Source organism: Aedes aegypti, chromosome 2 (genome assembly GCF_002204515.2).
Source record: "Aedes aegypti strain LVP_AGWG chromosome 2, AaegL5.0 Primary Assembly, whole genome shotgun sequence".
In the NCBI taxonomy this organism is placed as follows: Eukaryota; Metazoa; Arthropoda; class Insecta; order Diptera; family Culicidae; genus Aedes; species Aedes aegypti.
Genome location: NC_035108.1, coordinates 175041535 through 175066405, shown reverse-complemented (window position 1 = coordinate 175066405; position 24871 = coordinate 175041535). Strand labels below are relative to the sequence as shown.

The 24871-nt window shown below is 39.4% G+C and overlaps 1 protein-coding gene across 1 annotated transcript; it reads left to right on the top strand.

The window, feature by feature from the left end:
- The first annotated feature begins 517 nt into the window (after nucleotides 1-517).
- Nucleotides 518-9065, top strand: LOC5574355. The gene is made up of 2 exons (XM_021843210.1): nucleotides 518-623; nucleotides 683-9065. Exons 1-2 carry the CDS (start codon nucleotides 536-538, stop codon nucleotides 8977-8979), a joined length of 8385 nt encoding a protein of 2794 aa, XP_021698902.1. The 5' UTR covers nucleotides 518-535; the 3' UTR covers nucleotides 8980-9065.
- Nucleotides 9066-24871: the final 15806 nt, after the last annotated feature.

Below are 24871 nucleotides of genomic sequence, written 5' to 3'. Positions count from 1 at the left end.
AATTTGTTTTACCGAATGATACTGTTGTCTAACACAGAACATCTAGATATAAGAAATTAATGTAATGTTTGGAATAATACTAATGAAGAAATTAAAAAAAAAAATTGGTCCACTTTAATAATTATTATTTCGATTTTTCTACAATCGACTCACGGGTCGATAACGGTCGTAGAAAAAGGTTGGAGTGTATCATAACATTAACATAACGTTTCCATGATAAAAATGTGTTATCATAAGCATGAAACGAGCTCACCAGTTGGAAATCCATCCTCAAATGAACACGAGTATCTTTTCGCACTCGCATAACGCGAACCGAACACGATTGATCCTGATTCTTTCGCTCGCCCTACAGGATCATGCAACGGAATCAAAATACCACACACTACTCTATTATTTCAAGCCTCCCATTGAGTAGGCAACAAACATTGTATGCGTTATCGAAAACCTGTAGAATATGATAACAAGCTTGTCGATCAGCTGTTGAGTTATGAGATAAGCTGTAACGTTACAAGTTGTCCCGATACTTCTTATCAGTATGCCGAGTGTCGTCTGGCGTGATGCACAAAACTGCACACGGACCATGGATATCAGTTTTAAGCAGTATACCGAAGTGAAATTTTGTGGTAAATAGTTCATTAGCATTATCTTTCCAATTTTTACCGGTCAAATTATTGAAATTTAGATGCGGCTCTTCGGAATGCTCTTCGCTTGGATTGCGTTGAATTGGTGCAGCGAGCGATCGCCAAGGGAGGCGATGTTAACTGTCGGTACGCAGAAGACTGGAACACTCCACTTCATTTGGCAATTATCAACCACTGCCAGTCATCGGTAATAAACGAGTTGATGAATCATACGCTGGATTACGGACTGGTGAATGGAGACAATTTTACGGCTTGCGAGCTGGCTTTACGGAATGATTTACGGGATTTGGGGCGGGCACTGATTGTGAAGGAGTCCGGGTGCGTTGAAGAGCCAGTGGATGCTATCTACGAAATGCTCAAAAGAAATTCGGTAGAAGCTCTAGAAGTGTTAATTGAAGTGTTGGGCTTATCTGGATATTCTTTAGCAGAGTGTTTATCAAAAGCGTGGAACAAAATAGAAATTATGAACGTGATGATGAATCCGGAAGTGAAAGTGTTTGTCCACATGACGCTCATTAGTTTAGACTATAGTTTGTCAATTGGAAGTAAACAGGAAGGTAGCTCACAGAACTTACAGGCTGAGGCTCAAGATCAAATCAATCTGCTGATAACTGAAATATCATTAATTGAGCAAAAATACGATACTGGATTGTGTCATGATATTACCGATGAGTTTCTGGAAGTGTTAAGGCTGATTCTAAAGCACATGTTTGTAGTGAAGAATAAGGTGGATAAGTTTCCTGCAATGCAGTTGGAATACTGTATAGCTATGTACTTAGCAATATTCGACCGAAAGCCGGATCTAGATCTGTACCAGTTAGTAATTAACAAACGATTGTTGATAGAGTTCTTGAAGCTGTTCAAATCTTGGCATAACAATCCGTGGATCGACCAACGAATGTCCTGTGAACTGTTACACACATTGATACAAATAATGTTCGAAAACAAAGCTGAGATAAGCGAACAAACAATAGAAGAAGTACTGAATATTGCTAAACCCAAATATACTAAAAAGGAAGTTATTATGATTCGGAGTAAAATTCTTAAATCTGATTCAATATCAAAGCTTCAAAACTCAACATTCAATAAGCTTACCAAAACTGAATATGATTTGCTGAAAATAGAATCTGATAGAATAAACAACATGTTTGAGCATAGAAAATCAAAATATTTATACAAAAATTTAAACAAAACATTTTTTAAATTGAAACAAATGTACTCTTTACAAAAATCAGTACACTACTTAAATGTTATTAAAATGATCGATTTGAATCCCGTTCGTAGCTGTTATGTCGAAATGCTCGCAATTCAACGAGTCATACAAGTGTTGGGCGAAACACTGAAATCAACCAAGCTTTCGCCGAACATTTCGAGCAATTTGAAGTCAATTTTGGAATTTGTTTCGCCAGGAGAGTTACTGAAATGGATCAGCAAACTTCGGCAATATTTCTCGCATAATTATTCATTCACTAAGCATGCACTTTATCGGCGGCTGCGAACCAATGATCCGGAGTTGATCAATTTCTTCAAGCGGGTTAAGGCTGATCTGTTGAAGGTAGTTCCCTTGCTTAGTAACATCTTCACGGATTACGTTTATAGATTGTTCAAAGGTTTTCTTGGCTACGTCTTGACATTGAAATCCGTGGAGCATGTAAGGTCGTATGCCAAGGCAAGTCGTGTTCGACTTGGATTCAAATTAGATCACGAATTTCAAAGCTCTGATTTAGTGGAAATTAAAAAGCAGCTAGCAGATTTGAAGCAACATTTCAATCCAGAATGTCATAGCAGCAATCTGGAGGTGATAGCAAAGATAAACTCACGAATTGACAGTTATGTTAATTTTTTGAATGGTAGATCGATCAATTTCATGACAGAAATGGTTTTGAGTTGCATTGGTGAGCTGCTGCTCTGTGATAGACTAGTTTATCAGAGAAATGTGGCACGTTTCTACTTGAAAAGTTCTTTCAGTCCCAAAAGTGGTGGCTATGGTGCTGCGACATTCCTTATGCAAAGCTGTAATCCGTTAATACGTGAACTGTTGACAATGGAAGCGAAAATCCCGGATGAAAATTCGCTTAAGAGGACTACCATGATTCAAGATTTGCTCAAATTGGCTAACGTTGAAGATATTCGACAGCTGCATGAACTGACATTGATTAGTGATAAATCATTGACAAACATTTCCAAAGACGTATGCAAAATGCTTGTAGATGGATTTGTTTCCGCTAATCACTTTAAGCAGTTAGATAAACTCCTTCAAAAGTATTATGCCAATATGTTTGCTGTAGACGATAAATATCGTATTGTCAAAAATTTCTGTAAGAGCAATAAACTGATTTATAATACGGAAGCAGCAGCACAGTGTCGCAAAAAGGATAAACAGGAATTGAAAAAAGTGTTATCTGATCTTATACAGGATATGACTGATATTCTCTCGCTCCCGGAGAATATGAAAATATCAGACTTAGTTCCGTTGATAGCGTGCTGTGAAGTTTATGAAACTGATAATATTGAAATGTTTGCGCTGGAAACAATACTGCTTGAAGTGTTGGAGATTTTATCGAGTCAGGGAGTTCTAACAGATAATCGATTCATGCTGATGTCGTACAGATCAGTCGTTTCGGGCCGAAATCTGCGCAATTATCTGGCTCATGATGGTTTAGTTTATGAAACTGTTTGCAGAAATAGTAGTTCTGGCTTGACACTGATGATAAATGCCATTTGTTTAGGCAGATACAGCGATGTTGAGTTATATTTGAAAAGAGCATCAGTTTCGATTCAAAACCCTTTGGTTACAGTTACTGATATGAATGAATGGACAAAACAGCATATTTATTTAAAATCAACCATTTATGACAACATTGAAAATGATAGAATTGATTTGTTGATATCAGATGACACAGAGTTGAGTGCTCGGGATTATACCGATCGAACTGTATTGATGTCGTTGATAGATCATTTCTCTGAACAGTTCATATATTATCTGCTAGGAAGATCATCGAAAGTAAGGTCACTGGTTGAGAAAATGGTTCGAAGAGGACTTAATCAAGAGCACAATTTTTATGATGATGACGAATTTACTTTGGCTAAACTCATCAGCCACCAAAATATTAGAGATAACATGTCGTTTTATTTGTCTTTAAAAAATCATCACTTCGAGCTGGAACAAGAGATAGATCTTTTGGGTGGTGGTGCATACAATGAAGACAGTCTTCACATGGCAATCATTTTCGAAAACGAGAAAAGTGCTCTGTCCATAATCGACGACAGTCGTCTGTACTCATTTTGCAAGCATGATGCATGGAACTACCGAAATACCATTTTGACCTTGGCAGTTCTGCACAAGCTACCGAATGTCGTTCGTCGGATCTGTGAAACAAGTCCCGACTTGATAGAGCGTACCAACACAAGCCAGGAAACACCTCTTCGAATAGCCACTGCCACTTCCTGCAAAGAAATCGTCGAGATTCTGCTCGAGTTTGGTGCACAGATCTTCAACAAGAACAAGCCGCCGATCATCAATGCGCTACAGGTTCGGAAAGACGAACTACTGGATATTATGCTACCGTCCAACGATGAACTACTGAACAATGAAACACTCTTAAACCAGTTGATTATTAATGCCGGGACCAGCAATCACACTAAATTACTAGTCAAACTACTCCCGATAGTTGAATCTCGATCAATCCTCATCAAATCGTTATATTCTGCAGTTTCTAATAATCAGCTGAAAGCAGCTCAGGTACTGTTGGATTTTGATGCGAGTATTGTGAATGAACTAAATGAATTCGACAGTACTGCACTATTTACCGCTTCTTACTCTGGGCATGATGCCTTAGCTAAAATGCTAATTGAGCGTGGCGCAGATTGTAGCGTTCCGAATCAGAATTCGCCATTGCAATGTGCTATCGATATGAATAGATACAATCAGTTTAAGATGATGGTTCAAAGAGGGATAACGGATTTAGATCTACGAAACAGACTGTTCCAGGATTTATTTGACCTGTCTAGATTCAATTGGATCTGGACAGCATTGCGGGCAGGTGTACCTTGTAACTTAGCCATTGACCAATCTGTGGTGCGAAAAGTTTTAGACAACCCCACATTGGAATTTTTGTTTAATCTGATTCGATTCAGAAAGGACCTGATTCAGCAGGTTGATACTTATACCTTAGCGAATGCAGTTTTGTTGAGAAAGTATAAATTTGTGAAATTTGTTCTTGAACGACTTGAGACAAGTTACGATCGGACAAGGCTGTTGAACTGCGCTGTCAAAGCAAACGACAAGGAAATGGTGTGTTTGTTGATTGAAGCAGGATGTTCGGTAAATTCAGCAGATGCGTATGGAATTACTCCTTTGGCAACTGCAGTTACAGTAGGGAAACCAGATATGGTTAAAGTTCTCGTGAAGTTTCAAGCTGACCCTAACTTAGAATCAATGGGAAACTGTGAGTGTCTGTTAGATGCTTGGAATATTTTGAGTGATAACATTTTTGAACAACTTGGAGGTGAATACTATCAAACGTATCCGCTGATTCTTGCAGCTATGCATTCTTTTGTAAAAATCGCTGAATATCTTTTGAAGTCTGGAGCAAAGGCAGATATACGTGACCAAAGTGGATTTACACCTCTGATTGCGGCAGTATCTCACGGAGATACGGAATTAGTCGATGCTCTGATACAGAATGGTGCCAACGTTGACTACTGTCGGAATTTCTCGCATTCTATTTTCAAAGATGGTTCAGCGCTTCATTTTACTGCCATTTATGGGCACTTGGAAATGGCTAAGCTGATGATAGAGGAATACCATTTCGATCACAAAGCTAAAGATAGCGACGGAAACACTGCTCTTCATCTGGCAATCATCAACGGTCAAGCCAATTTCGTTGAGTATTTCATAACCAACGATAAGCTATGGGAAGAACCGAATAATTGTGGAGATACGCCTCTTATATTGGCATTGAAACATCTCAATTTGCCTATTTTACAACTTATTAAATCCAAACCGAAATGTAAAGAAACTGTTCGAGAATTTAGAGGAGCGGAAAACAGATCACTTCTTCATATGGCTGTTTTGAAAGGGTCCGCCGATGTCTTACAGGTCTTGTTGAGAGAATTCGACATTGATTGCTGTTGGATGGATCAGTTTGGCCACACTGCTCTATACTACGCCGTTCTGAAGAAAAATTGCGAATTTGTCAAACTGATAATGGAAGCTGGAAGTTCTCTCACTGGTCCATGTCAATACTCCACGATGCCCCCTTTTGTTGTAGCTGTACTGTCGAATCAGCTTGACATAGTGAAGCTGTACATTGAGAAGGAAAAGGATGCAATTCAACATTTTAAGGAGTACAGTAGCAATGGTAGGAACTTGCTGGTTTCGTCGGTAATGCAGAATAATTTTGCAATGTGTAAATTGCTTCTCAAATCTATTGAATTCGATCTGAACGTAGCTTACGAAATTGGGTACACGGCCATACAAGTGGCAGCTACGAAACATTCGGTCCGAATGGTAGATCTACTCATACATCACGGAAGTAACATAGATCAAATCAATCAGGATGGGAAGACAGCACTTATAATGGCGATTGAGAATGGAAATTGCCGTGAGGCACATTACTTACTTCAAAAAGGCTCATCTATGCAGATTGCCGTAGATTACCGTTTCAGTGACGAGAGCGGAATGAATCTGCTTCACTACGTAGCTTATACGGGGAAATTGAACTCCGTCAAGTTTCTTATCGATAGAGCGTTTTTCACTAGAACGAGCACGGACGCAAATGGAAAGACAATTGGGCACTATGCGGCCTCGAATAAGCAGCACGCTGTTATCGAGTTTCTCATATCTTCGCAATTTCCTCTGGATCAATTGGACAACGACGGTAGATCAGCATTGATGTGCGCATTGGAAAATGAAGATGTTCAATTAGCAAAACGACTAAAGTCCATTGGATCCTCGTTGGATGTTGTTCAGCTGTACATAAATAAAAATTACTTCTTGACAAAAGCGTTAAGAAATAACAATATGGATTTGATCAAATTCCTCACAGACGACTGCAGCATTACGATATGCTCGATTGTTGAAAATATGTTGTTCAATTCCGCCAAAGCAGATCAGAATAAATCACCGACTGATAATTTGGGATCCATCACTAGTTTTCAAAATCAATCTATTTCTCCAATAATCCAACATATACTTGATAATAACATAGAAAATGTTAAACAACTTATAGATGATGTTTCCTCTCTAGAAGCAGTAAGAAGCTATCGAATGCCTACCAGAGATCAAGAAACATTACTCCACGTTACTGCCCGTAAAGGTTACTCATCTATGCTTGCACTATTACTTGAAAAGGGCGTTTTCGATATCGATATAGGTGATGTGGATCAAACAACAGCCTTACAGGACGCAACCATGACAGGACGAAATGAATGCATAAATCTCCTGCTACAACATGGTGCCAACATCAACTTTGTGGACTTACAAAACACTACTGCCCTGACAAGAGCTTGTGTAAACTCACAGAAGGATGTTGCAGAATTGCTGTTGAATCTTGGAGCTGATACAGCAAACACCAAAGCTTTCCACGTTGAAACTAGGGAAGGGGCAACTGCCTTGCATATTGCAATTCTAGGTGATTTGAGTTTAATGGAACTCTTGGTAAAAAGAATAGGAATTAACATCAACACTGTGGACGCTTGCGGGCGAACAGTATTACACATTGCTTCTCAGATAGGATCAATTCAAGCAGCTGAAGAATCCTTGAGGTTAGGAGCCTGTGCAAATTTGATAGATCAGTATCGGAGAACGGCATTTGTGACAGCACTCGAATCAGGTCATGAAGAAGTGGCAGAACGACTTCTCGTGGCAACACAGGATAAAGAATATCTTCGTGACTTTCGAATGGAAGAAACTTTGAAGTCGGTTCTTCATATTGCTCTGGAGAAAGGATTTGATCGGATGATATCACTGTTATTAAATAATTACGGACTTGACTGTAATTGCACTGATTTTGAAGGAAAATCGATCCTCCACTATGCTGTAGCAGGCGGTAATGAATCGTTGATACGACAATTGAAGATTGATTTAGGTATGCTATCCTTAAAAGACAACACAGGGGAAACGCCTATATCTATTTGCGTAAATCAATCCAATCATGAAATTTTTGCATTGTTGATTGAACCACTATCCATTTCCGGGACAGTGGAATTTTTGGTGAGTGATATAAAGAAGGTCTCCTATGAGGATTACACAAAATTTACGAATCTTTTCAGTAGATGGCTTCTTACCCATAAGAAGAGTTACATTGCGGAAAACCAATCGTTTGTTTCTATGGTCAGCCGCGTCTACAATGTTGATCCACTTCTGTATGCAATCCACGGAGATCACAGAGATCTTTTAGATCTATTCCTAAAATCTGGATTTGATAGATCAATGTTAAAAGACTCCACATGGCTGCATATAGCGGCCCTTAAAAACTTGCATTACCTTGCAAAGGTAATGCTTGATGAATTAAAGACAAACGTTGACTGTATTGACGACTACGGTAGGACTCCACTATATTATGCCGTTACCATACCGCAAAAGGAGACAGCCAAATTACTTTTGGAACGTGGAGCTAACGTGAACTTTCAGGACGCCACCAAGCGGACTCCTCTGCAAACCGCTTTGGAATTCAATAATAAGGAAATGGTTCAGTTGCTACTAGAGCACCACGCGGACATAGGACTGTTGCAAGAATTTCGATACCTTAACGAGAACGAGCACTTAGTGCAACATTACCTCGTAGAACGAGGATTAACAGAAATGCTTACATTGATTCTCTCCGAAATCGACGTCATGCACGTTGATAAGCACGGAATGACTCCACTGCATTACGCTGCTGGATGCAATCAACTGGAAATGATAGAATTACTTGTGAGCGCTGGTGCTGAAGTTGATTGTTTCGATGTTCACAAAACAACACCGTTGATGAGAGCTATATCCAAAAATCACCTAGAGGCATATCACAAGCTAGTTTCGTTAGGGGCAAACGTTGATTTGGCGCGACAATTTCGTAATAACAATTTTGATGGAGAATCAATACTGCATATAGCCGCTGAAAAAAATCGAATCGAAGCAATGAAATTTCTAGTGGAAGAATTGAAATGCGATGTAGATTGTATTGATAAAAATGGAAACACCCCCCTCCATTATGCGTTACAAAAGGGGTGTTTCGAAGTGGTAAAATATTTGCTTGGTAAAAACGCAAACCTCCATTTCAAAAATAATAATGATCAATCGGCGCTTCAGCTACTAGAAGAGGTAAATTTCGACGTCAAATCCACTGAAACTTAAGGGGGCAGGATCCGTCATTGATGTCGGAATTTTCAAAAGCAGTTTTTCGGCTACCCAATCGAAACACACTGAACACATTATCATCGAATCATTTTTAGTTTTGAACAGAAAAACTGCTTTTCAAGTTTCGATGATGACGATGATTACGATGACGAAGCGTTGATCGTTAAATAAACGATCTTGCCATAATCTTTTGAAATTTTCAGAATGATAGCAATGTCAATATTCAAGTGAAATGTTCTAGAAAACGAGTTACAGTCGACTCTCCACATCTCGATGTTCTATACAGTCGCCTCTCCACATCTCGATATCGAAGGGACCATCGAGATAGGGAGAGATCGAGACAAAGAACACATTTTTGATGAATACTAGATTGAAAAACACTCCGTTGCCAAGAAAGTAATACACAAACAAACTTCATTTCGCGCTCCTAATTTGTTTTGAATCCCAAAACATTGGTCTAGTAACCTTCGATATTGGTCATATCGACATACGGAGAGAAAATTGAGAACGAAAAATGAACAGAAACACATCGAGATATGGAGATATCGAGATAGGGAGGATATCGAGATATGGAGAGTGAAAATGTATGCAGACTGAAGGGACTTATGAAATCATCGACATAGGGAGACATATCGAGATGTAGAACATCGAGATGTGGAGAGTCGACTGTATCTCGATATCCCTCCCTATGTCGATGATTTTATAAGTCCCTTCAGTCTGCATACATTTTCACTCTCCATATCTCGATATCCTCCTTATCTCGATATCTCCATATCTCGATGTGTTTCTGTTGATTTTTCGTTCTCAATTTTCTCTCCGTATGTCGATATGACCAATATCGAAGGTTACTAGACCAAAGTTTCAGGATTCAAAACAAATTAGGAGCGCAAAATGACGTCTGTTTGTGTATTATTTTCTTGGCAACGGAGTGTTTTTCAATCTAGTATTCATCAACAATTTGTTCTTTGTCTCGATCTGTCCCTATCTCGATGGTCCCTTCGATATCGAGATGTGGAGAGGCGACTGTATTAGAAAAATTAGTATACAATATCTGCTACACACTACTACGAGTAAACGTCAATAATTTTAAATTCTAGTTTAAGGAAAATTGTGACTGATTGTTTAATTTTTAGCTTTTACATTTATACGACAATAAATGCACGTAATAGTTAAAACATGCCTGTTTAATCACGCCGGAATGTAGAATAATTTGGCGGCATGTGGTTGCTTAACCCATGTAGGCCTGAGTGAATGCAATATTACTAAATTTCTCACCGTGTGCATTGTGCCTTCGTGCTGTTTGTACACAAATTCTTCCTGCTCTCGAAAGTTTGTTTTAAACTACCGTTTTGATTCATATTATGGACAGCTTTCAATTCCGGACACTCTACTTTGTATGGGAAACATTTCACACGAAATGTTTCAATTTTTGCCGTTCGAAAGCTCACAATTTTTAGGCTCGTTTTAATAAGCTATTTGGTTGGTAAATGGCTGGGCATGGCGTACCATTGGTACCTCGCGTACCTGAAGGAATAAAATAGACCCCTTTGTGCGGTCCTTAGCCTCTTGCCCAGCAACTCCTATCCCTACCTCCTCGCGGTACTGGCCGGGGTACGAGTAACCTTAGGGAAGATCGGGTAACCAACCCCCGGTGGGAACTTTGGTCGTATGCTGACAGGGAAGGGGGGGTTTGCTTTTGCTTTTGCTTCTGCAAACCTTGAGCGTCTGTACTCCATGTTAGGAGCGGCTCACAACAGCGTCTGTTCCCCATGTCAGGGGCGGCTGATCATCGTCCGAGTGCCAGAGAAGGACTCTAAGCTAAACTGCGCACTATGGTCCTCCGAACATTTAGGGGGAATGGTCCTCCGGAAATCTAGGGGGTTGGTGTCAGGCCCTGCAAGCCAGCCGTAAAAAAATCAAGCAACGAATAATCAACGAGAGAATACGAACCGGGACAATCGGCGAAGACCACAGCGACGTAAAGGGACTAGCGATTGGAAGCTCGGTACGTGGAACTGTAAATCTCTCAACTTCATCGGGAGCACACGCATACTCGCCGACGTGCTGAAGGACCGTGGATTCGGCATCGTAGCGTTGCAGGAAGTGTGTTGGAAGGGATCAATGGTGCGAACGTTTAGAGGTAACCATACCATCTACCAGAGCTGCGGCAATACACATGAGCTGGGAACAGCTTTTATAGTGATGGGTGATATGCAGAGGCGCGTGATCGGGTGGTGGCCGATCAATGAGAGAATGTGCAAGTTGAGGATCAAAGGCCGGTTCTTCAACTTCAGCATAATAAACGTGCACAGCCCTCACTCCGGAAGCACTGATGATGATAAAGACGCTTTTTACGCGCAGCTTGAACGCGAGTACGACAGTTGCCCAAGCCACGACGTCAAAATCATCATAGGAGATCTAAACGCTCAGGTTGGCCAGGAGGAGGAATTCAGACCGACGATTGGAAAGTTCAGCGCCCACCGGCTGACGAACGAAAACGGCCTACGACTAATTGATTTTGCCGCCTCCAAGAATATGGCCATTCGTAGCACCTACTTCCAGCACAGCCTTCCGTACCGATACACCTGGAGATCACCACAGCAGACAGAATCGCAAATCGACCACGTTCTGATTGATGGTCGGCACTTCTCCGACATAATCGACGTCAGGACCTATCGTGGCGCTAACATCGACTCTGACCACTATCTGGTGATGGTCAAACTGCGCCCAAAACTCTCCGTCGTTAACAACGTACGGTACCGACGGCCGCCCCGGTATGACCTAGAGCGGCTCAAGCAACCGGATGTCGCAGCGGCATACGCGCAGCAACTCGAGGCTGCATTACCGGATGAGGGTGAGCTGGACGAAGCCCCTCTTGAGGACTGCTGGAGAACAGTAAAAGCAGCCATCAACGATGCAGCTGAGAGCAACGTCGGGTACGTGGGACGGAGTCGACGGAACGATTGGTTCGACGAGGAGTGCCAGGAGGTTTTGAAGGAGAAGAATGCAGCGCGGGCGGTCATGCTGCAGCAAGGGACCCGGCAGAACGTGGAACGCTATAAACAGAAACGGCAACAGCAGACCCGCCTCTTTCGGGAGAAAAAACGCCGCCTGGAGGAGACGGAGTGCGAGGAGATGGAACAGCTGTGCCGGTCTCAGGAAACGCGTAGGTTCTATCAGAAGCTCAACGCATCCCGCAACGGCTTCGTGCCGCGAGCCGAGATGTGCAGGGATAAGGATGGGAGCATTCTGACGGACGAGCGTGAGGTGATCGAAAGGTGGAAGCAGCACTTCGACGAGCACCTGAATGGTGCTGAGAGCACAGGCAATGAAGGGCGGGAAAACGGAGGAAATGCCTTCGTCAGTACTGCGGAAGATGGAAACCAACCAGCCCCCACTTTGAGGGAGGTTAAGGATGTCATTCACCAGCTCAAGAACAATAAAGCTGCTGGTAAGGATGGTATCGGAGCTGAACTCATAAAGATGGGTCCGGAAAGGCTGGCCATTTGTCTGCACCGGCTGATAGGCACAATCTGGGAAACAGAACAGCTACCGGAGGAGTGGAAGGAAGGGGTAATCTGCCCCATCTACAAGAAAGGCGACAAGTTAGACTGTGAGAACTTTCGAGCGATCACCATTCTAAATGCGGCCTACAAAGTATTATCCCAGATCATCTTCCGTCGTTTGTCACCCGTAGTAAACGAGTTCGTGGGAAGTTATCAAGCCGGCTTCGTTGACGGCCGATCGACAATGGACCAGATCTTTACTGTACGGCAAATCCTCCAAAAATGTCGTGAATACCAGGTCCCAACGCATCACCTTTTCATCGATTTCAAGGCGGCATACGACAGTATCGACCGCGTAGAGCTATGGAAAATCATGGACGAGAACAGCTTTCCCGGGAAGCTCACGAGACTGATAAGAGCGACGATGGAAGGTGTGCAAAATTGTGTGAAGGTTTCAGGCGAACACTCCAGTTCGTTTGGATCCCACCGGGGACTACGACAAGGTGATGGACTTTCGTGCCTGTTGTTCAATATTGCGCTAGAAGGTGTTATGCGGAGAGCCGGGCTTAACAGCCGGGGTACGATTTTTACGAGATCCAGTCAATTTGTTTGCTTCGCGGATGATATGGACATCGTCGGCCGAACATTTGAAAAGGTGGCAGACCTGTACACCCGCCTGAAACGCGAGGCAGCAAAAGTTGGACTGGTGGTGAATGCGGCCAAGACAAAGTACATGCTAGCTGGTGGGGCCGAGCGCGACAGGGCTCGCCTAGGTAGCAGTGTTACGATAGACGGGGATACGTTCGAGGTGGTCGACGAGTTCGTCTACCTTGGATCCTTGCTGACGGCTGACAATAACGTTAGCCGTGAAATACGGAGGCGCATCATCAGTGGAAGTCGGGCCTACTATGGTCTCCAGAAAAAGCTGCGGTCAAAAAAGATTCACGCCCACACCAAATGTACCATGTACAAAACGCTCATAAGGCCGGTAGTCCTCTACGGGCATGAAACGTGGACGATGCTCGAGGAGGACCTGCAAGCACTTGGAGTCTTCGAACGTCGGGTGCTTAGGACGATCTTCGGCGGTGTGCAGGAGAACGGTGTGTGGCGGCGAAGGATGAACCACGAGCTCGCCCAACTCTACGGCGAACCCAGTATCCAGAAGGTGGCCAAAGCTGGAAGGATACGATGGGCAGGGCATGTTGCAAGAATGCCGGACAGCAACCCTGCAAAGATGGTGTTCGCTTCGGATCCGGTTGGTACAAGAAGGCGTGGAGCGCAGCGAGCTAGGTGGGCGGATCAAGTGCGTATCGATTTGGCGAGCGTGGGGCAGAACCGAGGATGGAGAGATGCGGCCACGAACCGAGTATTGTGGCGTGAAATTGTTGATTCAGTGTTATCTGTGTAGATGTTAACTAAATAAATAATAATTAATAAGCTATTTTGATAAATATCTATGAAAATATATAATGCACAACTGCCTTAGACGTCTCTTTAGTGGTTTAACAATTTCATTTGATGATTTGACTTTTCTATTAAAGATTTTCATGAGATGTCCGGAATTCGAATCAAAGTGTCCGGAATATGAGGCAAAAGTGACCCACGATTCGAAAGTTAAGGGTTTCCGACGCTCTATAACGCTGATGAATCATACAGAATGATTTATTTTGAATACTCTATGCTGTGCTATACTTCTCTGAGGCCTTAAGTGTCCGTAATATGAATCAAAACGGTACCTAAAGCAATAAAACAATACGTCTCTGTGCTTAAAAAACAGTACTTTTCAGTTCTATTTTTTCTACTTTTGATCGCTTTTCGATCCTTGTTTGGACCCGTGCCTTCGATTTTTCGTTAGACCTGTAGACGAAAGCTGGTAACCCTTCTTTGACACCGTCTTGAAAAAAAAACCTCTCAGAAGGTCACTTCCTCTTTTGTTTATTCACTAAACACGATTGAGACTACTAACGAAAGGAAGGGTAAATCTCTGAATTCACAACTTCCGTCCTAAGAAAGAGGGGTTTAAAACTGTAACTAAACATGGAAAGAATGGTAGAAAGGACGTTTCTCCGGAATGCGCGCTTTCTAACAAGGTGAAATGGATAATGTTGATAATTGTATTAAAATGAACAAGCAGTTCAATGTTTTAGACAAATTTCCCAAACATCAAATCGAAGCAGTCTATAGTCCAGGCTCTTTGATTCAAATGAGGAAGCAAACAGTGACGCCTATCGTAATCAATTGTTCCGAATTCAGGGGATTTAGGCAGGAGATCCTGAACTTCATCAAGGTTTCCTTCCAAATCGCAAAGGAAGGAGACTGTCGCGTTTTGCCGGGCACTCTTAAAGATCGCTAACTGCTTCTCAAATACCGTTTTGTCTCAAATTCCGAACAGACTCATATTCCGAACACTCGGTTTTTGTATGGCGATTTGGTTGAAATGTTTCGCTGAAATATGTCACCAAATAACAAGAAAATGGCAGTCAATTGCAATTCAGTTTTAAGGGCTCCAATATAATTTGTACAGCGGGAGTAAAGATGATTCACTAGTTTGAGACCAGTAGAACAAGCTAAGATTAATTTATTTGCCAAATTATTCATTTGAATACAATTTATTCGTGCTGTTCGGAATTTGAATCAAGGTGTTCGGAATATGAGACAGAATGAACACAGTGTTCGGCATTTGAATCAAAATGTTGTTCCATACTTTAACGTAAAAACAATACTAAAACTAATAAAATCAACATTATTATTGGTACACCCAACAGCTAACCGTTAGACTTTGCGAAGAAATTAAAATTTACACAAATATCAGCCAATTTATGCCAATCTAATGCATTTGAAGTTACTGTTGGCTTTAAGTGTTCGGAATATGAGTCAAAACGGTATCTTGAAGAGAAGAAGAACAATTTATTTACTTATGACGACAAAACTAAACTTTTGTTCAAGGTCTCTCAACTGACTGTAAGGGGCGATCCATTAATTACGTAAGACAATTTTCGGGGTTTTTCAACCCCCCCTCCCCCCATGGTAAGATTTTTTGTATGAAAATTAAAAATAAATTGTATGGCGCGTAAGAAATCTCAAAGCCCCCCTCCCCCCATAAACCCTTACATAATTAATGGACAGCCCCTAAGCAGCCTGAAGAGATCAGAAAAAGAATATATGATTCAATTGGATTTTCTTCAGTCCAAGTACCGTTTTAATTCATATTATGGATATTGAAGGCCTTAGTGAAGTATAACTCAGCATAGAGCATACAAAACATATCATTCTGTATGATGTCTCAGCGTTATCGAGCGTCCCTCAACTTTCGAATGGCTGGTAAAGAACTTGAATAATTTTATATAAATCGAAATGTGTGACCTTTTCATGATTCTTATTCCGGGCTGTTCCTCACTTTAGCCTTATATTGGAAACTTTGATTCAAATTTCGGACAGCTCATGGAAATCATTAATAAGGCAGTTGTACATTATAAGTTTGCGTAGATATTTATAGAAAAGGCGTTTAAAAAAGAACGTCGAAAGTGAGAACTTTTGAACGGCAAAAATTGAAATATTTCGTGTGAAATGTTTCTAATCCAAAGTAGAATGTCCGGAATTTGAAGCTGTCTGTAATATGATTCAAAACGGTAATCATTACGAAAAAGAGAACCCAATCTGGCATTCTTCGAAAAGGGCTTTCTCAAGAATATTATTATGTTCACTTTTACAAAAGTGTTCTTAATAATATAAAATCATTAGGAAAAGTTACACTCACACATGTTTGATGTCTTTGGGACATAGAAACATTTAAAAAAACCTGGAGGAAATTTTCAGAAACGAAAAGTGCCAAAAGTGGGGTTATGGTACAAAACATTGCCGCATGGATGCTAAATGTATGATTTGCGAAGGTTCTTCTCACGCTAAGGATGTCTCACGCTATGTCTAAACCAACAGATTATGCAAATTGAATGTACCTCGGATTTTTTTGCGCTAGAGTTCCGTAATTAGGTTACATATTCATAATCGGAAGCTTTTAAAATATTCCATCGGCGAAATTTTGATTTTTTCCACTTTTCAGCTATTTTTCCGTATATAGCCCATGAAAACCAATGAAAATCACGTTTTCCTACACATTCCAGCCCATACAAAATGTATGGGAAAAATTTCACCGATAGAATGTTTTGATACCTTCCGATTATGAAATTATAGACCAAATACTGATGGCTAGCGGGAAAAAATCTGAGGTACATTCGATCTTTATAATCTGCTAGTTTTGACATAGCGTGCGTCTGTCCTGCGCTGGAAGATACCAAAAAGTTTGTATGCGCAAATTGCGGGAGCAACCATATAAGTCTAACTGTTAGGATTACCCTTCTCGCAAACTAATCGCTGAGGCTCGCACCAGGCAGATGCGCGGCAACGGTTTTTGTAGCTGGGATTCCCGAGGCAGAATCACCAACAATTCTCATTTTTCAGTTAACGATCGCTTGCTACATAATCGTACCAATCCAGTAAATTATAATCATGCTCATTCGCAAACATATTTTCGTCCCTCGCGTAACCGTTCTGATCTTTTCAATTTGAGGGGAAGTACCAGAATTAACTCCTATGCGAATGTTGCATCAGGCAACTTCAGTACCTCCCCTTTTCTTCCTAAGGTTAACCGTTCGAATTGTTTTAAATCAAATGGATATAACTCTGCTTGTGCTGCCGCAGGTAACTTTTATTCCGACTCATCATCAATCGAAAATCCCAACGGAAAATCAACAGATCTTCTCCTTGTCATATGTCTCTCTCTGATTTTGATTTTTTAACTGAACAATTGAAAAACAAATGATTGATACAGTGTTCAAAACCATCACTATGGCTGAAGCAGTTCAAGTTTGTGTAAAATTTAGTAATAAAATTGTTATTGGATTATGTTTCTCTAATGGTTCCAATTAATTTCTTAAATATTTTGAATTGAAACGCTCGTTGTTTGAATGGTAAAAAGGACGAGCTGTTTAATTTTTGGGCAACTAATAACATACATAATGAAGTTATTACTGAAACTTAGTTGAAACCTGAATATAAACGCAAAAAAGATCCAAACTTTTTTATTTATCATAATGATTGACTGGGTGGAGCATGTGATAGAGTTGGAATCATCATTCATAGGTTCATATGCTATCAACTTTTTTTTCGTCATTGGAAACTAATGTTTTTGAAACTTTGGGTGTTTCTGTTGAAACACAGCTTGGTAAATAATAGCTACCTATTTGCCTTTTCAATGCACTGGGCAGTTCAAACTGATTTGCGAAAATTGACTCGCAACAGTAGCGTACCTAGAAAATCGCACAGGTGGGGGTTTTCGATTTTTTTTCAGGGTTGGTTCATATTTCTGTGAAATAAGGTAACATCGATAAGTGAGGTAACACTGAAAGCTATGAACCTGCTCAACCTCTATGAATCGCGGACCAAATCTCAGAAACGGTATTCGGAGGCGGGTCAATTTTGTTTGAAGTGTACAATCAAACCACTTTCGTTAAATCGGACAAAAGCCAGTCAATGGAAAAAGCATCTCTTTATAAAAATGAGCCAGGGTACTTTCTGCTAAACATCATACCGATGATTTTGTGAGATTTGGGTACATGATTGCGTCATATAGTCCAGATTTTTTGTAGGATCGTGCCCTTAAGTTTACGAGTATAGATTTCAAGATTTCATAAGAAACCTGCTGACATTTTTGAAGAATTTCTCATTATGCTCCTGAAAGTCCTTGTAGGATTGTGTCCAAATGATGTCCTGGGGACTGTGAGAATGTTACCTAAAACTTTTCGAGAATCGTGTTTACGATTAAATGGAAATCATGCGCCAAATTCTTTGAGAACTTTCCAACGATTTTCCACAACCGGAGGTCGCCATCTTGGATTCCGAAATGGCGTCGGACATCGATTTTCGTGCCTGTTCCGAAAATACTCATATTGTAAAGATTTCCAACGATTTTCCTCAAACGGAGGTCATTCCATTACATAATTTTCAACATAATTGTCCAAACTCAACACCAACTGATGACCAATCGATTAAGTTTTCAACTTAAACGGATGTTTGGTTCTCTAAATGTGTGCTCCTGAAAATTTGGGGTTTGGCTTCGATTTATCTTCACCTTAACAATTGGACACTTGGAGAACCGAGGTCGAATTATCAAAAGTAAAGTTGTATAGTAGAAAAGCTGCAGAGATAAGTTGAAAGAACTGCTTATTTTAAAATGAAGCGTGAGTCATCTATGAAATGCAAATATTTGGATATGTTACATATTGACATGATCAAGTATGAAGATTAGAGTGATGCAAATTTCTAAATTTTTGCTCCCCTATGCTTAAACCATTTAAACTATGGTAAAAAGCATTTTCCCAAAATTTGAAATGATTTGGAAGAAATTTGACTGTGCACACGCCATTTGAAGTTTATATGGAGATTACTATGGAAGACGCCAACCTTTTGTGTTCAGCCCTATATCTCTTCGTCATAATATTTTATGGAAAAGTGAACACACTCTTCTCATGTGAAATTATCCCAGCTACAACTTTGCCGAAGACCACATTTTTATTGGACGTCAGGAAAAATTGTTATTCATCATCATAAAGTGGGTTTGCCTTCAGTAAGCTTCACCAACTATTCGGCAGGCAACAGTGGCGGGAAGAATAGATCAAAGTAATCCAGGCTACTATGTTCTACAGCAAGAAAGCAGTGTTGCTCTGAAAGTAATTGAATGATGATATAAGCATGGTTTAGACTTTGGAATCAAGAATAACAAATTATCCTTACGTCTCATCGAAATGTGGTCTTCGACAAAATTGTAGCTGTGAAGATTTTACATGGGAAGAGTGTGTTCACTCACTATGGCGAGCGGATAGAGGACTGAACACAAAAAGTTTGGCTTTTCCATAGTAATTTCCATATAAACTTCAAATGGCGTGTGCACAACCAAATTTCTTCCAAATCACTTCAAATTTTGGGAGAATGATTTTCATCATAATTGACACCGTTTAAGCATAGGGGAGCAAAAACTTCAAAATTTGCATCAGTCCAATGAAGATATACAGTCGACTCTCCACAACTCGATGTTCTATAACTCGATATACTCTATAAGTCGATGGATTTTTCGGTCCTTTCAAATTTCCATACATCGTGCTCTCCATAAGTCGATATTTCTATAACTCGATATCTCCACTAGTCGATGTCACGTGAGAGGGAAATTTCTCTCCATAAGTCGATATCTATTTTAAAATCTTTTTTATTTGGGGAAACGTGGTCTAATTCTTGTTTAGAGATGAAAAAAATACTTGCAAGTTATAATACAAGCTGAAAAATATGAAAATAAAAAAAATATTGTCAGCCAAAATAATGTGATTTTTTCGAGCATTTCGAAAATAGTTTTCAAATAATAGTTTGTAGAGTACAATCAACAAAATAATATTACTTTCTTACAGAGGTGAACATTTACGTATTAGAAAAACAGAAATTTGTTCTTTCGATTTTGTGATTTTTGTTTCGGTACATTCTATAACTCGATAATTCTATAAGTCGATGGTCCCTTGAATATCGAGTTATGGAGAGTCGACTGTATTGAGGGCATTCAAGCCAAATATAATAAATATGTAAAATGTCTCTATCCCCTTATTAATAGAAAATCTAAACTTTGTCTTAAGAACAAGCTTTTGATATTCAAACAAATTTTCAGGCCAGCCATGTTGTATGCTGTACCAATATGGACTAGCTGTTGTAATACCAGGAAGAAAGCTCTGCAGAGAATTCAAAACAAAATTTTGAAAATGATTCTGAAGCTTCCTCCCTGGTATATTACCAAATGAGTTACATAGAATATCCAATGTTGAAACATTGGAACAAATGTCAAATAAAATAATTAATAATTTCAGGTAAAAATCGATAAAATCTTCTATTGCCACGATTAATGCGTTATACGTTTAGGTTAAGTTAGGTTAAGTAAATTCAAAGTGTTTTTTTCTTGTTTTTTTCTCTTATAAGCAGGTGAAATCAACTCACTTGTAAAAAATCTGTACTGCTACGGCAAATGAAATGTAATATGTTGTTAACAAAATATTAATAAAATCTTAAATTTGTTTTACCAAATTAGGATGATAGTGTTGTCTAATAACACAGAACACCTATATAAGAAATGAATGTTTGAAATGATACTAATGAAGAAATTAAAAAAAAAAGTATAAAGATATTTCAGACTCCTCTTCGATGTATTTTTGTCCATTATCTCTGGTTATCATTTCAAATATTTTTAAGTCAACACACTGACCTGAGTTCCGTAAAACGGTTAAAAGGACGTTGATGAAAAAGTCGACATCAGGCATTGAAGACGTGAGCGAGCGTAATGAGCATGAACTTAACACAATCAAAGCGACCTTGTTTCCCGAGGGAACAGTACCACTCAGTTTGACTCCAGTTAGTGATCATGATCGATCACTGTTAGGATAAACAATGAGCTCGGATTTTTACTTAGCAACACTAAAGTGTACGAGCCACGATTGCTACGAACTGGTTGAAATCAAAGCAAACCAAATTGAATTTGCAAAAAATGGTTTTGTAGGAACTTTAATCTTCAGCTTTCTGCAATGACATTTCAATATTACACACATATTAAGGACCCGAATAGGATGAAGCCCATGGACTGAATTTTGAAATTGACACTCACAATTTACTTCCATATAATAGATGGCATCAAGCGCAAGGAGACGGCTTGTTGGACGAAAGTGCCATTAACAAATTCAACTATCAACTATCTTACTTACGGAATACAGAATTATGCTTTCCCAAAAAAAAAAAAAAAAAACATCCCGATCTTAAATCACCATGATTGTCAGGTGCAAGATTAGCGGAAAGCGGAATCCGATAATGAATTTTCCGATACCTAGTTGAAAACAGCGCGGTACAAAACTACAAAACATGGTGGACTGCCAATTTTATTCATAAAATCTCCCGCCAACCGACTTTTATAGCAGTCTCAAGCGAACTCCATTTGTCCGTCGTCTTTAGCCGTTCAGATCTGATTGATTGATTCTGAAAATTGAAATCAAACACAAAACAGCTTAATATAAACACTCCCTATCCCTGTAGAATTCTCGGAAAGGGAGAAAAATTGCCTGCTAAAACTACAATGGCTTCAAATTGGTGGATCGTAATCACTTGGTTTCTAATTGCTGATCTGCTCTGATCACGTAGGGGCTGTAGTGATGAGCGTCAATCCTCAACGAGCGCGCTAACTCACCGCCTACCCCTTAGCTGAGCATCAACGGTGCCTAAAATCGACTGATTTTTGCTCATGAGCTGAGCGTTTTCAGTTTTTTTTTTTTTTTTTTGCCTGGTCGACATTGTCGAGAAATAATTTTCCACTAAATGGTCCTTCCAGGTAATGGTCGTCCGGTAAATGGTTCATTCCGGTTATTGGTTTTCCGGTAAATGGTCTTGCGGTAAATTGCATTCTGGGTAATGGTTTGCCGGGTAATGTCAGAGAATCGACTTAGCTTCTATTTTTTCAAATTTGTGATTATTTGTTCCCGTTTTAATTTGTCAGTTAGCTCAACTTTGTATGAAATACAATAGCAATTTCTTCTTGGTCATTTCAACTCCTAGGTCAAAACGGTCAACAAAATTCTCATTTGATTCTAGGATGGGTAATTTCAAAATGTGCATAAGTCGTTCAAAATTTTGGAAAAAAATTAACTAAAACCTGATCAGATATATAAACCAGGAAATAAAAAAAAAACAAGGGAATTTAAATTATTTGTATTCACACTTCAGTCGTCGCGCTGTTGTATTTTGTACAACACTAATGAAAAAACCTCGCTTTTCGTTCATAACAAACCACGCGACGACTGAAAGGTTAAATATAAAATTGAGCTAAGTAACAAATGTTAACTAAATTTTTACTTAACGAATATAAAATAGTTTTTTTTTACTAGATTATTATGAATTACTGTACTGCCGTTATACGCATAATTGTCCCATGTTACTTTTTGTGCATTTTGACTTTTTGTCATCAAACACTTTATTTTTACGTATAGTTTTAGAAAACACTTACCAAAAATTAACTTTGTTCGGAAACTCAATGAAAAGCAAGCCAAGTCTATTTGTCCCATTGGTGAATTTCCACGCATAACTGTCCCACTACTGTATTTCTACGCATAATTGTCACACTATACAATTCGCTACGCTGATCTCGAACAAAATATTCAGTAGACAGTTCTGAAATAGCTGATGTTTGGGAAAATCGTTTTGAATATCTTCTTACGTTGGGTTTACACCCCATGCGGAACACAACCTGTTTTATGTGTTTGTATAGGGTTGATCATAAAATTCTTCTAGTTTTTGGAACCACGTTCATCGATTAGAAATTTACCGTAATTTTGGATACATCACGGGGAGTACTTAAATAATCCCACTTGAAGAATCAGTAATCACATTAATTTCGAGTCCATGGCTGGCGACAAATCAACTTCATGATTTAGCAAACCAAGTCTAAATAAAAATAGTTTGACCGTTTTTGGATGACTTGGCCACAAGCTGGGTGTTCCGAATACCGGCTCACTGATGAAAGTGGCCATTATTTTGGCGAATCTGAAACCTGGCTCGCGACATATCAATTTTCATGAAATTGCGAATCAAGTCTTAAGGTGGTTCAAATGTATTTGAATGACTTGACCACATGTCGGATTGTTCCGAATTCCCGGTTCCCTGAGGAAAATGGCCTCTAAACTGTCGGTTCTGAAACCTCGCTGGCAACATCAAACTTCATAAATTCGCGAATCAAAGCTAAAGAAGGGTAATTTAAAGGTTCTTAAATGACTTGATGACATGTCAGGTTGTTTTGTTTCCCAGAGGAAGTGGCCATTATATTTGCTGTTCTAAGACCTTATCTTGCGATATATCAAACTTAGAATAGTTCAAGAGGTTTTGGAAGACCTGGTCACATAGTGGGTTTTTCTGGATAATTAGTTCTTCGGTGCAAATGGCAAATATGTTGGTGGTTCTAAAACTTAATTTAAGATGTATCAAATATCATGATTTTGCAAATCAAGTCCAAAGAAATGTCAAATCGTTTGAAGATTTGTGTCGTGGATTTTGTGTTAAATATTTACTTCGCAGAATAACCTTGAATTCGCAGACGAGTTTCTGTCAAGCCTGCATCTGGAAGAGTCGATATAGGAATTTATTACATCTTATAAGCTCTCTAACTTACTCATCCACTCTTTCTTTCCCTAACTCATTCATTTTCTTATAATCACACATACAGAAAGCTTTGCTTTCTATCCCAAACTATAAAATAGTATTTCTTTACTTCACAATACGTGGCTCCGTTTAGCACATGCCCCTTGAGCCTTCATTAGGTGCCTTAACATAGACTTGAGGATATACGTCCTCTACATTCGGTACATTCTATACGTAAGAACGATCATTTACAGCAGTATACTTAGCACATAATTGGTCACTACTATCAGTGGGACTGTTATGCGTAGAAATTCACCAAAAACCCCGTATTTCTAGGCATAACAGTCCCACTTTGAATTTCGTAGGTAAATTTACTTCATTCCCATAATACAAACTCTTGACTTTAATGAACACGCTATTCTTTATACTATTGTAAAGATTTTAATTTAATTTACCACACACCTGGTCAATACGAGGCCTAAATGTGTTAAAAATTTTAAACGCGTTTTTCTCGATTGCATATTTTGGAACATAAGACAATTATGCGTATAACGGCAGTGTACTAAAAATATTCAAATGCAGAAGATATAGACACTTAGAATCCAGCCTTAAGGTATCTAATTATTTTTAAAATTTGAAATGTGTGTTTTTATTGATCTTTAAATTAAATAATTCAACTTATTCTGTGCTAACTTCAAGTTGGTAAAACAATCACTGGGAAATAATTCAAGTCTTAAAACTCTTCGACATCCGTACTTTGGACAACCCTGATCAAAAATGTATGCTTTACGTGAATTTTGTGAACGATATAAACCAGAAAGACGGATTTCACGCCAACTCGACAAAGGGATTGGCAGCACCCCTTCAGAATTCAATGAAACTTTCAGGGTGTGAAGACTATGTGAAACTAAGATACTTTACATACTTTGTTTTTTCAAAATCTATCTAGACTAACATTTGGAAAGGGTCAAAGTTTTTTTTTTACTTTTTTTTATAAACCCGTAGAACTCGAAAACGGTAAGACTTACAAAAAAGTGTTGTATGGGGGACTGTCGTGAAATTTCTTGACGTTTTAGAGAAAAATATTTAAAAAATAAAAACACATTTTCTACACTGAAAAAAAAAATATTCAAAACTTTAAAGTCGTTTTAAAAAAAACGGCCATTTCAGATTTTGATCAC

Coding starts and splice junctions, on each gene's coding strand:
- LOC5574355 (XM_021843210.1), top strand. CDS start 536: ATGCCGAGTGTCGTCTGGCGTGATGCACAAAACTGCACACGGACCATG. Junction 624..682: donor TACCGAAGTGAAATTTTGTG/GTAAATAGTTCA, acceptor ATTGAAATTTAG/ATGCGGCTCTTCGGAATGCT.